This window comes from Podarcis cretensis (genome assembly GCF_951804945.1).
Source record: "Podarcis cretensis genome assembly, chromosome: 13".
Classification (NCBI taxonomy): domain Eukaryota; kingdom Metazoa; phylum Chordata; class Lepidosauria; order Squamata; family Lacertidae; genus Podarcis; species Podarcis cretensis.
Window position 1 is genome coordinate 52,275,692 of NC_137182.1, and position 11,752 is coordinate 52,287,443.

At 51.6% G+C, this 11,752-nt stretch overlaps 2 protein-coding genes across 5 annotated transcripts in view; one reads left to right on the forward strand and one right to left on the reverse strand.

Annotated features, from left to right (window-relative positions):
* The window catches only part of GUCY2D (guanylate cyclase 2D, retinal), a 135,971-nt gene extending 127,113 nt beyond the window's left edge, over positions 1-8,858 (reverse strand). Inside the window, exon 1 of the mRNA XM_079951749.1 lies at positions 8,840-8,858. The gene's annotated coding sequence lies outside the window, so the exon portion shown is untranslated. The remainder of the gene's footprint in view (positions 1-8,839) is intronic.
* KCNAB3 (potassium voltage-gated channel subfamily A regulatory beta subunit 3) overlaps positions 1,065-11,752 on the forward strand; it is a 34,068-nt gene continuing 23,380 nt past the window's right edge. The window contains exon 1 of one of the 4 annotated variants that reach the window (XM_079952018.1): positions 1,065-1,754. In XM_079952018.1, the coding sequence (XP_079808144.1) occupies positions 1,519-1,754 (236 nt within the window). In that variant the 5' untranslated portion in view covers positions 1,065-1,518. The remainder of the gene's footprint in view (positions 1,755-11,752) is intronic. The other 3 variants (XM_079952019.1, XM_079952020.1, XM_079952021.1) reach the window with 3 other exon arrangements.

The window sequence follows — 11,752 nt, forward strand, 5'->3', positions numbered from 1 at the left end:
CCATGTCTGAGCACACGCCACTGCTTTCCCCAGGAAACCCTGCTCTTTAACGCTGAATCGGAACAAACGGCAATTTGGGTTTTCTTCTGCGGATTGCCCTTTGCTCTGATTCAGCAGTAAATAGTGGGGGTTTCTCCAGAAAAAAACCTGGGGCAAATAAAGAGGGTTTGGACACAGCTTTAAAGCGTGGGTCTGTGCCTGGAAACATGCCACAAAAGGAAGTTTGCATGAGCCCCCAGAAGCGACATGATGGAAATTCATAGCATTATGCATTGTGAAGGGAGTGAAGAGAAATAAAGCTTTTCTCATGGGCGCCCACGGAACACTGGAATATTCAGGTCAGAAAAAAGTCCTTCACACAGCCCTTGTTAAACTTTGGAATGCTCTCGCACAGGACTGAGTGATGGTCGCCAAGTTGGATGGCTTTCAAAGAGGCTTAGGCAAACTCGTGGGGGATGAGACTCTCTGTGGCTACTAGTCCAGGAGGGCTGCTTTAGTTGGTGCCAAAATATTGTTCAAATGTGTGGGGGGGGAGGATCAGCTGCCCTTCCAACTTGCCTCCAGAAGGGAGCCTTGCAGAACCACCAGTTCCCCCCCCCCATTCCCCTTGGGGAGAGGGGCTTCTTCCTTGCCCCCCAATTCCTCTACTCCCATCTCACCCCTATTCCATGTTCCCCACTGCACACCCTCCCCACTGATACAGACCACCCGCGTGGCTGTTTCTCCCTCCCCCATGAAGTGCTCCCCTCAACCCTCCCTCCCACCTCTCCACGCTTAAAGTCCTAAACTGCTATTACCCCAAATCCTTTCTCTCCCCCACCTTTTTTCTTTTTTTATGGATGCTCTTAACTTTATCCATCATTCCTCTTTGGGTGGATTATCCGAGCCAAGAGAGAGATAGGGGGGTTAAGAGCAGCGGGGGCAACACGTGTCCCCGTTAAAAGCTTTCCGCAGCTGTCGTGGTCTTTCGTTTTTCCGCCCTCTACCCCCCCCCCCAACTTCCGCCCCCCCAGTCACATACGCCAATCCCCGCGAGCCCAGGAGTCCTGCTGCCCCCCTCCCTCTCCCTAAGAGCTTTAGGAGGAGGAAGTGGAGGCGGCGGTCCAGAGGATGCTTTCCCCATCTCCGCCTCTGCCTGCATCTTCGCCTGCATCCCCGAGCATCTCTCCTCCTCCAACGCAGCGGGTCCCCTCGCCTCCCCCCCCCCCACAAAAAAGGCCGGCGGGGGAGGAGCCTGGCATGCAAATGAGGCCCAGCTAAACCGGGGCGAGGAGCGGCTTCCCGGACAGCAGCTGTACTGAGGGTGCCCTCCCTCTCCTCTTCCTCGCCCCCCACTGCAGCCTGGCCAGTCCCCCCCCCATCTCAGCACCCCTCCCGTCAAAGACGTCCCTGCCTCCCCCTTTTTGCATGCAGCTCCCCCCACAGGGAAGGAGGCTGCCAGGCGCCCACAGCCCATAAGTGCGTTGTGTGGGGGGGACGGGACACACCTTTGGGTGTTGGGGGGTCCCCGGCTGAGCCATGCAAGTTTCCATCGCCTGCACGGAGCAGAACCTGCGGAGCCGGAGCAGCGATGACCGGCTGTGCGGCGGGGGGACGCGGGGCCAGGGCAGCGGGGGGCAAGGCAATGGGGGGTACCAACCCCCCGGCAAGGGACCCCGGCTAGCCATGGGGCCGCGGGCGCCCGGGCAGAACCTGCCCCACATCGCCTTCCTGCTGAGGGAGTCCACAGGCCGGGCCACGGGCATGAACTACAGGTAGGGGCTTTTTTCTGATGGGGGATGGGATATCGAGAGGGGGGGCTGGAGCGGGGGTTTTAGGCTGGGGGGATCCATGGAGAGGGCTGGGGGGCAGGATGAAGGGAGCTGGTGGTCTGGCATAGGACCTCACCCCTGTCCCAGAGGAAGGTTAAAGGAGTTTAAACTGCTGGGGGGGGGTGCTGTGGGGTTACTAAGGAGAACTCTCTGCTTGAGATTATGAGGAGGGGGGCAGAGTCGCAGTCGTTTGCAGGACACCCCACGGGAGGCGTCTGTGGTGTCTGCTGCCAATGGGGATGGGGTGGAGAGAGAGGATAGAGGATTTGGTGGGGGGGGGGGGGTTCAGTCCCTTGGAAAGGGAGAAGGCGGATTCTGCAGATGAAGAAGGACCTTGCAGGGAAGACGCGATGGGGGGGGAGAGTCTCACACCACATGTGGAAGAAATATTTTTTGAGATGCTTCTTTGCAAAATTCTTGAGTGGGGGGGATGAAGAGGTGGGATTTTGGCTTTTTCTGAGGCTGGCAGCTCGTCCTCTGCGACGGCGGGGGGGGGGCTTTGTTGGGGTGCAGCTTGCGGAGGATGTGTTCCAGAGGGCAAGGAGAAGCAGGAAAGGCACGTTGGAGGGGAGCAAAATCCCAGGGGCAGCTATTGGGGGGTGGAGAAAGGGGGGAGTGTGAACTTGTCCCTTGTAGATACTTTGAGATTACGGGTCCCAGGACTCTTGGGTTCTTTGAGAAGAAATTCTGATCTACAAACAGAGGTTGTGTCAGGCCAGGATCCTACCCTAAATGTTGTGGGGGGGAGGTAAAAGAACTAGTGGGGTGAAGGAGGAAAGATTGGGGGGTCCTGGGTAGAAAAGCTCTCCCTGAACCTCAAAAGGCTGAAGGGGAAGGGGGGGTTCATCTAACTCTGGATTACGTAGCGAGTTTGGTTCCTCTTAGAGGAGCTGTTTTGGAATGGGGGGTGGGGAGGCACAAAGAGGCCAAAGCAGGGCCCCCCCAGTAGTTACTGCTTTCGCCCCCCCCCCCAAGCACAGACTCAGAACTGCACAGACGCCACATTTCCAATCTCTCTCTTCATATTTGGCATTTTAATCAAAGTTGGGTCAGATCTCTGCTAACCCCAAGGTTAATCCATTTGCTCACAAGAAAGGGTGGGTGGGGAGGAGAGAGCCTTGTGGGGGGATGCTGTGCGGGAGAAACATAGGATCTAGCGGGTTGGAGCAAGGAGGGGTGCATAAAGGCGGGGGAGGGAGGAACCCCCCCCCCATGTACTTGTGAAAAAACTCTGAATGGAGGTTTTTTTAAAAAAAGGAAAATTGGGAGTGTGGGGTGGAATCATGGGAGCCCATCATCTCTGGGAGGTCAGGGAGGGGCGTGGGGGGGGGTAGTGGTAGCTTAACACAATCTGGAGAAACCCACAATCTGCAGGTTTCGCTGGAGAGCGTTTGTGGCGAGGGAAGAAGGTCAGGTTTGGATGCTAAAAAAAAATTATAGGGCACCCAAAATCTCTGCATTTGTTTTGGCGTAATGTCTGAATGTTGCAGTAATGCAGGGGTGGGCCGGGGAAGAGAAAGGAACTGGAACCCGCCCCCCCCCAAGCACTCCTCGAATCTTCCCTCATTCTCATCCCAGCCCAATTTAGGCCTGTGCTATGTATAAACACCCCTCTGGCACAAGTCCTCAGACCCAGGAAGGGCAGTGAGGCCTAGTGGTGGTGTTTCATGAAGAGGCTGTTATTTCTGCTGAGTGGTTTTTTTGGGGAGGGATATATGAAAACGTGAAGGCAGGAGGACTCTAGGGTTTCCTTTTATGTGCTGTGTGTGTTTTGTGTGTGTTTTGCCTGCCTAGAAATAGGTTGTGGGGGAAGAGGGGAAGGGAGCCAGGACTCCTGAGTTTTCTGGCACAGGAGTGGAGCCGAGTGGAGTGGGTTTTTGAGCGAGGTTGGGATGGGCCTGGCAGGCGGCCAGGACTCTTGGGTCGAATTCCCCTGGTGCACCACAGAGTAGGGTTGTTGCTGGGGCTGGCCGGCTTCCAAACCGCCTCGCAGAGCCCATAATTGCCGCTCTGCGCCTCTGCTCAGGTTGCCCTGGGCCGGAGCCAGCCCAGTTCCGAGGTTGGAAAGCCAGATTAAAAGCAGGAGATGCTGAACTTTCAACAGGAGGAGCGGAGTCATGTCTGTTCCTTGGGGGCTGTGGGAAAGTGGGGAGGGGGCAAGGGAGCAGCAGGGGTGAGGAGGGGGGGGCGTGCATGGCAGGGGGGGCGGTCCTAGCTAGATGTGAAGGTCAAGGACCTCAGTTCTGCAAGAAAGAAATTAATATGTATATGTGTTTCTGTGTGTGTGTGTTCGCACAAAGGAGATGTATTTATGTAAAAATACAGGTATAGTGTTCTATTTTGGGCCGCAAATTGTATTCCCGCTTCTGATCTCATTCCTCTTGAAGATGTAGATGAAAACATTGCTGAATATTTATTATTTATGTTCAGTGTTTATATCCAACCATTGCTGTGGACAGAAGGCGCCTAAGGAAGTTTATGGCATATTAACTTTTTGGGGGGGAGGGAGGATAAGTGCATTGGGCAGAGGAAACCCCAAACTGAGGTTTAAGTGCATGGGGAGGGGCGATAACTACAATCAGAAGAGAGCAAAATTTGTGCTGGGGGCTGGGTGAAAGTCTTTTTCAGCTAGTGACCCCTGAGCATGTAGAGAGTGCTTTTTTGCATACCACTGAACCGGCACAAGCAGCCATCATAGAATCATAGAATCATAGAGTTGGAAGAGACCACAAGGGCCATCGAGTCCAACCCCCTGCCAAGCAGGAAACACCATCAGAGCACTCCTGACATATGGTTGTCAAGCCTCTGCTTAAAGACCTCCAAAGAAGGAGACTCCACCACACTCCTTGGCAGCAAATTCCACTGTCGAACAGCTCTTACTGTCAGGAAGTTCTTCCTAATGTTTAGGTGGAATCTTCTTTCTTGTAGTTTGGAGCCATTGCTCCGTGTCCGCTTCTCTGGAGCAGCAGAAAACAACCTTTCTCCCTCCTCTATGTGACATCCTTTTATATATTTGAACATGGCTATCATATCACCCCTTAACCTCCTCTTCTCCAGGCTAAACATGCCCAGCTCCCTTAGCCGTTCCTCATAAGGCATCGTTTCCAGGCCTTTGACCATTTGGGTTGCCCTCCTCTGGACACGTTCCCGTTTGTCAGTGTCCTTCTTGAACTGTGGTGCCCAGAACTGGACACAGTACTCCAGGTGAGGTCTGACCAGAGCAGAATACAGTGGCACTATTACTTCCCTTGATCTAGATGCTATACTCCTATTGATGCAGCCCAGAATTGCATTGGCTTTTTTAGCTGCCAATGCTGCCAAATGGCTGCACATGCCATTTTCAGCACCCAATAACCACCAACAGTATCTGGACTTGGAGTGTCGCCCCCCTGGAATAGGTTTTGATTACACTCAGGGAGATTGATGGATTATTAGTCACTTTATTGGGCCTCCAGGATTTGGGGGGTGGGGGTGGGGTAATGTCGCCCCTGGCCAGGTGACTGAGGGTTTTCCTGCAGGTTGACCAGCTGGCTTGAGTCACCTGGGGCTATCGCTTCCAAAGGGCCAAGCGCTCTGGATACCCGTGGCAGAAAACCCAGTCTTGCCCCTTGGCACACAAGCCTTTAGAGATGCTCAATATGGCTTGCACAGGAGATATTCCCTGTGCGATTGTGCCCTGGGGTTAGACAGATATATAGGACCTCAGTAACCTACCCCTCCTACCATCTGCACCCTGTTCCCTATTTGGACCAGGTAGCCCACCCTTTGCCAACCTGATGCCCTCCCCCAGGGAGCTGTTTGGGGCTACAACTCCCAGCAGCCCCAGTCACCATGGGGTGTGTGGTCCCTGCGTTGCAGTCAAGCGCCTTGTCTTGAAGTGTAGAGGTTATTTAGGAAGTGGGCGGGGGCTCCCCTGTCCTTTAATATGGCCTTATGATCTGGCACGGGCTCAGGGCTGGGTATGTTGTTGCTGCTTAGTCGTGTCCACCTCTTCGTGACCTCCTGGACCAGAGCATGCCAGACACTCCTGTCTTCCACTGCCTCCCGCAGTTTGGTCAAACTCATGCTGGTAGCTTTGAGAACACTGTCCCACCATCTCGTCCTCTGTCGTCCCCTTCTCCTTGTGCCCTCCATCTTTCCCAACATCAGGGTCTTTTCCAGGGAGTCTTCTTCTCTTCTCATGAGGTGGCCAAAGTCTTGGAGCCTCAGCTTCAGGATCTGTCCTTCCAGTGAGCCCTCAGGGCTGATTTCCTTCAGAATGGAGAGGTTTGATCTTCTTGCAGTCCATGGGACTCTCAAGAGTCGCCTCCAGCACCATAATTCAAAGGCATCAATTCTTTGACGATGAGCCTTCTTTATGGTCCAGCTCTCACTTCCATACATCACTACTGGGAAAACCAGAGCTTTAACTATACGGACCTTTGTCGGCAAGGTGATGTCTCTGCTTTTTTAGATGCTGTCTAGGTTTGTCATTGCTTTAGGGCTGGGTATGTTGTTCCATAAAACCCACCTTTAGGAGGTTGAGCTAGAGGACCCTTTGGTTCCTCCTCCCAACTTCTATGGTTCCTTCTGAGCGATTGAGGTTGTTCTGGTCCACTGGAGAGTTGTGGGGGCCCCCGCAATTGAGTTTCTGGTCTGTCTCCCCTCCACCATCTGTTTTCCACAGCTCCCTTATGGTTTAATTATGAGGCCAAGTCACGATCCGTATCCACGTGGCAGCTGGTGGGTAGGGGACTTTGATACTTGCCCCCGATGTGGGGAAGGGAGGAGGGAATGGGGTTGCCATAACCACCTCTCTCTCTCACCTCCCCCTGCCCCTCCAAGGGAGACCTCTGACTCAGTAGCAGAGCATCGGGTGACGGGTTCAATTCCAGGCTGGGAGAAACACACACACACACACACACACACACACACACACACACACACTGCCATGTGAAATCCCAAAGGGTTGCTGCCAGTCTGTGCAGGTTTTTGTAGAATCATAGCATTGTAGAGTTGGAAGAGGGACCCCCCATACTGCATATAACACTAACGTCTCACAGCAAATGTGATTGATCTGCAGAAATCACAACCTGAAAAAGAGACAATGCTTGTACTTTTGAAAACTTAAGAAAATCTTTAATAAAAATGATTTAAAAGAAAGTTCTTCCTGACATTTAGTCAGAATCTCCATTATTGTCATTTGGATGGCTGAGAGTGGGGTTATTGGTCCGTTTCCTTTCCCCCCTGACTTTATTATATATTTTGTGCTTTCACATTGTATTTTTTATGCTGTCAACTACCCTGAGATCTATGGATGAAGGGGGGCGTAAAATGAAATAAATATTGAATAACGTTTGGTTCGGGTCTTACCCTCTGGAGCAGCAGAAAAACAAACTTCCTCCATCTTCAATGCGACAGACAGATTTTTCTACGAAGCTGAGCAGGGGTTTCCTGTCTGTGGTCCGTGGGGCAGCTGTGGTCTTCAGGTGGTCTTTGGTGGTATGTCTGTAAAAATGCAATTAAGAATCGTGCAGCACCTGCTACGGTGCATTACAACTGCCACAGAAGGCAGGAAAAGTAATAAGTGGTCTTCCGTGGAGCAAGAAAACTGCTAGTACTTTTGCAAAGCTAAGCAGGGTGTGGTCTGGTGTCGAACTGGATGGGGAACCGCATGTTGAGATTCCTGCATTGCAAGGGGTTGGACTAAATGACCCTCTGGGCTCCTTCCAGCTCTACATACATATCTACAATTCTAAGACCCTCAGCAATTTTCAATTGGTCTGCGGAAGTGGCGGTGATACAGAGTTTGGCATTTGAAGAGGGGTGATGAGCAAATCTCCGCCTGCTTAATGTCTGTGTGTCCTGTTCCAGCACAGGAGCAAGGGCACTGAAAGAAGTTGGTGACTGTTGTTGTTGTTTAGTCGTGTCCGCCTTTTTGTGGCCCCCTGGACCAGAGCACGCCAGGCACTCCTGTCTTGCACTGCCTCCTGCAGTTTGGTCAAACTCATGCTGGTAGCTTCGAGAACACAGTCCCACCATCTTGTCCTCTGTCGTCCCCTTCTCCTTGTGCCCTCCATCCTTCCCAACATCAGGGTCTTTTCCAGGGAGTCTTCTTTTCTCATGAGGAGGCCAAAGTCTTGGAGCCTCAGCTTCAGGATCTGTCCTTCCAGTGAGCACTCAGGGCTGATTTCCTTCAGAATGGAGAGGTTTGATCTTCTTGCAGTCCATGGGACTCTCAAGAGTCTCCTCCAACACCAGAATTCAAAAGCATCCATTCTTTGGCGATCAGCCTTCTTTATGGGCCAGCTCTCACTTCTATACATCACTACTGGGAAAACCATAGTTTACTTAACTGGCTACTTACTACAGTATATCTTTAATCTGAGCTTCTTCAAGGAGCTTAAGGCATTGAACCTTGTTCTCCTCCCTACCCCACCCATTTCACCTTCACAACAACCTTGTGAGGCAGGCTAGGCTGAGATAGAGAGTGACTGTGCAAGGTCCATAGCTGAGCAAGGATTTGAACCTTGGCCTTTGCAGGCCTGGACAGAGACTGTGAGTCAACCTTGCCTTGAAGGTCAAAAAAAGGGAAAGGGAAGGAGAGAGATAGAAATTGCCCAGAGTGATTGATCCCTACTCCTTGTTCTGTGGAAAGAGCACGACTTACTGGGTTGCAGAGGCTCAAAACTATTTGTAAGTCATCCTGGAGAGCCCCTTCTCATTCTCCAGTGTGTCGCTATGATGAAACGCACTCTGTGCATGCCCCATGGCACTGCCTTTAATACTGACCTGTGTTTTTAGAACCTGCCTTGTTTTTCAACTTCTAAGTTGTTTTGCACTGTTTTGAATATTGCGCTTTGTTAGCGTAGCCTGCCCAGGGACATTAGGGTGAAGGGTGGGAAACAAACAAACAATCATACATTCAGCCGTGCTGTAGTAGCTTATCTCACAGCTTTTGGGGGGCTTCTTCCACAACAACCTTACTAATATTAGTGCAACCGTTGAGCAGCCTTTGTCCAAAGAGCTCTGCAGCGACAACCTCCAACTTGTTGTTGTTGTTGTTTAGTCGTTTAGTCGTGTCCGACTCTTTGTGACCCCCTGGACCAGAGCACACCAGGCCCTCCTGTCTTGCACTGCCTCCCGCAGTTTGGTCAAACTCATGCTGGTAGCTTCGAGAACACTGTCCCACCATCTCGTCCTCTGTCGTCCCCTTCTCCTTGTGCCCTCCATCTTTCCCAACATCAGGGTCTTTTCCAGGGAGTCTTCTCTTCTCATGAGGAGGCCAAAGTCTTGGAGCCTCAGCTTCAGGATCTGTCCTTCCAGTGAGCACTCAGGGCTGATTTCCTTCAGAATGGAGAGGTTTGATCTTCTTGCAGTCCATGGGACTCTCAAGAGTCTCCTCCAGCACCAGAATTCAAAAGCATCCATTTTTTGGCGATGAGCCTTCTTTATGGTCCAGCTCTCACTTCCATACATCACTACTGGGAAAACCATAGCTTGAACTATACGGGCCTTTGTTGGCAAACTTAAATGGCTTTAAAAGAGGATTAGACAAAATCGTGGAGGAGAGGGCTTTTGAATGGCAATGCTTTTCGCTGGAAACCGCAGGAAGGGAGAGGGGCTCTGGCTGACCATTGTGAGAACAGAATTCTGGGCTAGATGGGCCACTGGCCTGAATCATAGAATTGGAAGGGACCTCCAAGGGTTATCTAGTCCAACCCCTGCAATGCAGGAATCTTCTTGTGTTCTTATCTCTGCTCCACCCCAGAAATAGCGGCAGAGGCAGCAGCTGAACCCACCCCTGCCCTTCGCCCCACTGCCATTTCCTCTAAAGTCCTGCTCTGCCCCATCCCCACCCCCTCCCCATTATCTCAATAGCAGAAGCTCCCAGCCATCGGCTGCAGTGACCCCATTTCCAAGCCCCGAGCTCAGGCTCCCATCTATTTTTATCCTCCGTTAACCGCTCACAGCGGTGGCTCCGCTGGTTAACGAAGCTGCGAGAGGCGCGCTGGGCAGACGGCAACGCTAATGAACACGAAGCGGAGGGGGAAAGTGAGGCTCCGAGAGGGAGCCGGACACCTCCCAGGGCGCCTGGTACAGTCACCCAGGGGAAAGTGTCCGCGAGAGGAACCCAGGAGTCCTGGCTGTGCTCGCTTGCAGATTCGTCACTCAGCCGATTTGCACAATGAACCAGTTAAGAGAGATTAAGTCCACCCTGGATTGCATTTTTGTGATGCAGGCAACTCATGCCAAAATGTAATTCAGGAGATGAAACTTGGGCACCGGATGATCATCATCGTACCAGCATTACAAAATTCCAGCTGTTTTCTACTCAGTCTTCACCAATACTTTATCAAGCCCTGACCAAGCCTTCACCTATCTCTTGGAAGGTGCAAGTTCCCCCAGTTAGCAGAACCATATGCTGCAAAGTTTTGCTAAGATGTACCATAAGGTTATGCTTAAAATTCTACAAGGAAGGCTCAAGCAGTATGTGGACCGAGAACTCCCAGAAGTGCAAGCTGGATTTAGAAGAGGCACAGGAAACAGAGACCAAATTGCAAACATGCGCTGGATTATGGAGAAAGCTAGAGAGTTCCAGAAAGACATTTACTTCTGCTTCATTGACTATACAAAAGCCTTTGACTGTGTCAACCATGGCAAACTATGGCAAGTTCTTAAAGAAATGGGAGTGCCTGATCACCTCATCTGTCTCCTGAGAAATCTCTATGTGGGACAAGAAGCTACAGTTAGAACTGGATATGGAACAACTGACTGGTTCAAAATTGGGAAAGGAGTACGACAAGGCTGCATTTTGTCTCCCTGCTTATTTAACTTATATGCAGAATTCATCATGCGAAAGGCTGGGCTGGATGAATCCCTAGCCGGAATTAAGATTGCCGGAAGAAATATCAACAACCTCAGATATGCAGATGACACAACCTTGATGGCAGAAAGTGAGGAGGAATTAAAGAACCTTTTATTGAGGGTGAAAGAGGAGAGTGCAAAATATGGTCTGAAGCTCAACATCAAAAAAACGAAGATCATGGCTACTGGTCCCATCACCTCCTGGCAAATAGAAGGGGAAGAAATGGAGGCAGTGAGAGATTTTACTTTCTTGGGCTCCATGATCACTGCAGATGGTGACAGCAGCCACGAAATTAAAAGACGCCTGCTTCTTGGGAGAAGGGCAATGACAGGCCTAGACAGCATCTTGAGAAGTAGAGACATCACCTTGCCAACAAAGGTTCGTATAGTTAAAGCTATGGTTTTCCCAGTAGTGATGTATGGAAGTGAGAGCTGGACCATAAAGAAGGCTGATCGCCGAAGAATTGATGCTTTTGAATTATGGTGCTGGAGGAGACTCTTGAGAGTCCCATGGACTGCAAGAAGATCAAACCTCTCCATTCTGAAGGAAATCAGCCCTGAGTGCTTACTGGAAGGACAGATTGTGAAGCTGAGGCTCCAGTACTTTGGCCACCTCATGAGAAGAGAAGACTCCCTGGAGAAGACCCTGATGTTGGGAAAGATGGAGGGCACAAGGAGAAGGGGGCGACAGAGGACGAGATGGTTGGATAGTGTTTTCAAGGTTACCAGCATGAGTCTGACCAAGCTGCGGGGGGCAGTGGAGGACAGGAGTGCCTGGCGTTCTCTGGTCCATGGGGTCACGAAGAGGCGGACACGAGTAAACGACTAAACAACAACAACAACCATCTCACATTGGGATGTGGGTGGTGCTGTGGGTTAAACCACAGAGCCTAGGACTTGCCAATCAGAAGGTTGGCGGTTCGAATCCCTGCGACAGGGTGAGCTCCCGTTGCTCGGTCCCTGCTCCTGCCAACCTAGCAGTTCGAAAGCACGTCAAAGTAGATAAATAGGTACCGCTCTGGCGGGAAGGTAAACGGCGTTTCCGTGCACTGCTCTGGTTCGACATGACCTGGAAGCTGTACGCCGGCTCCCTC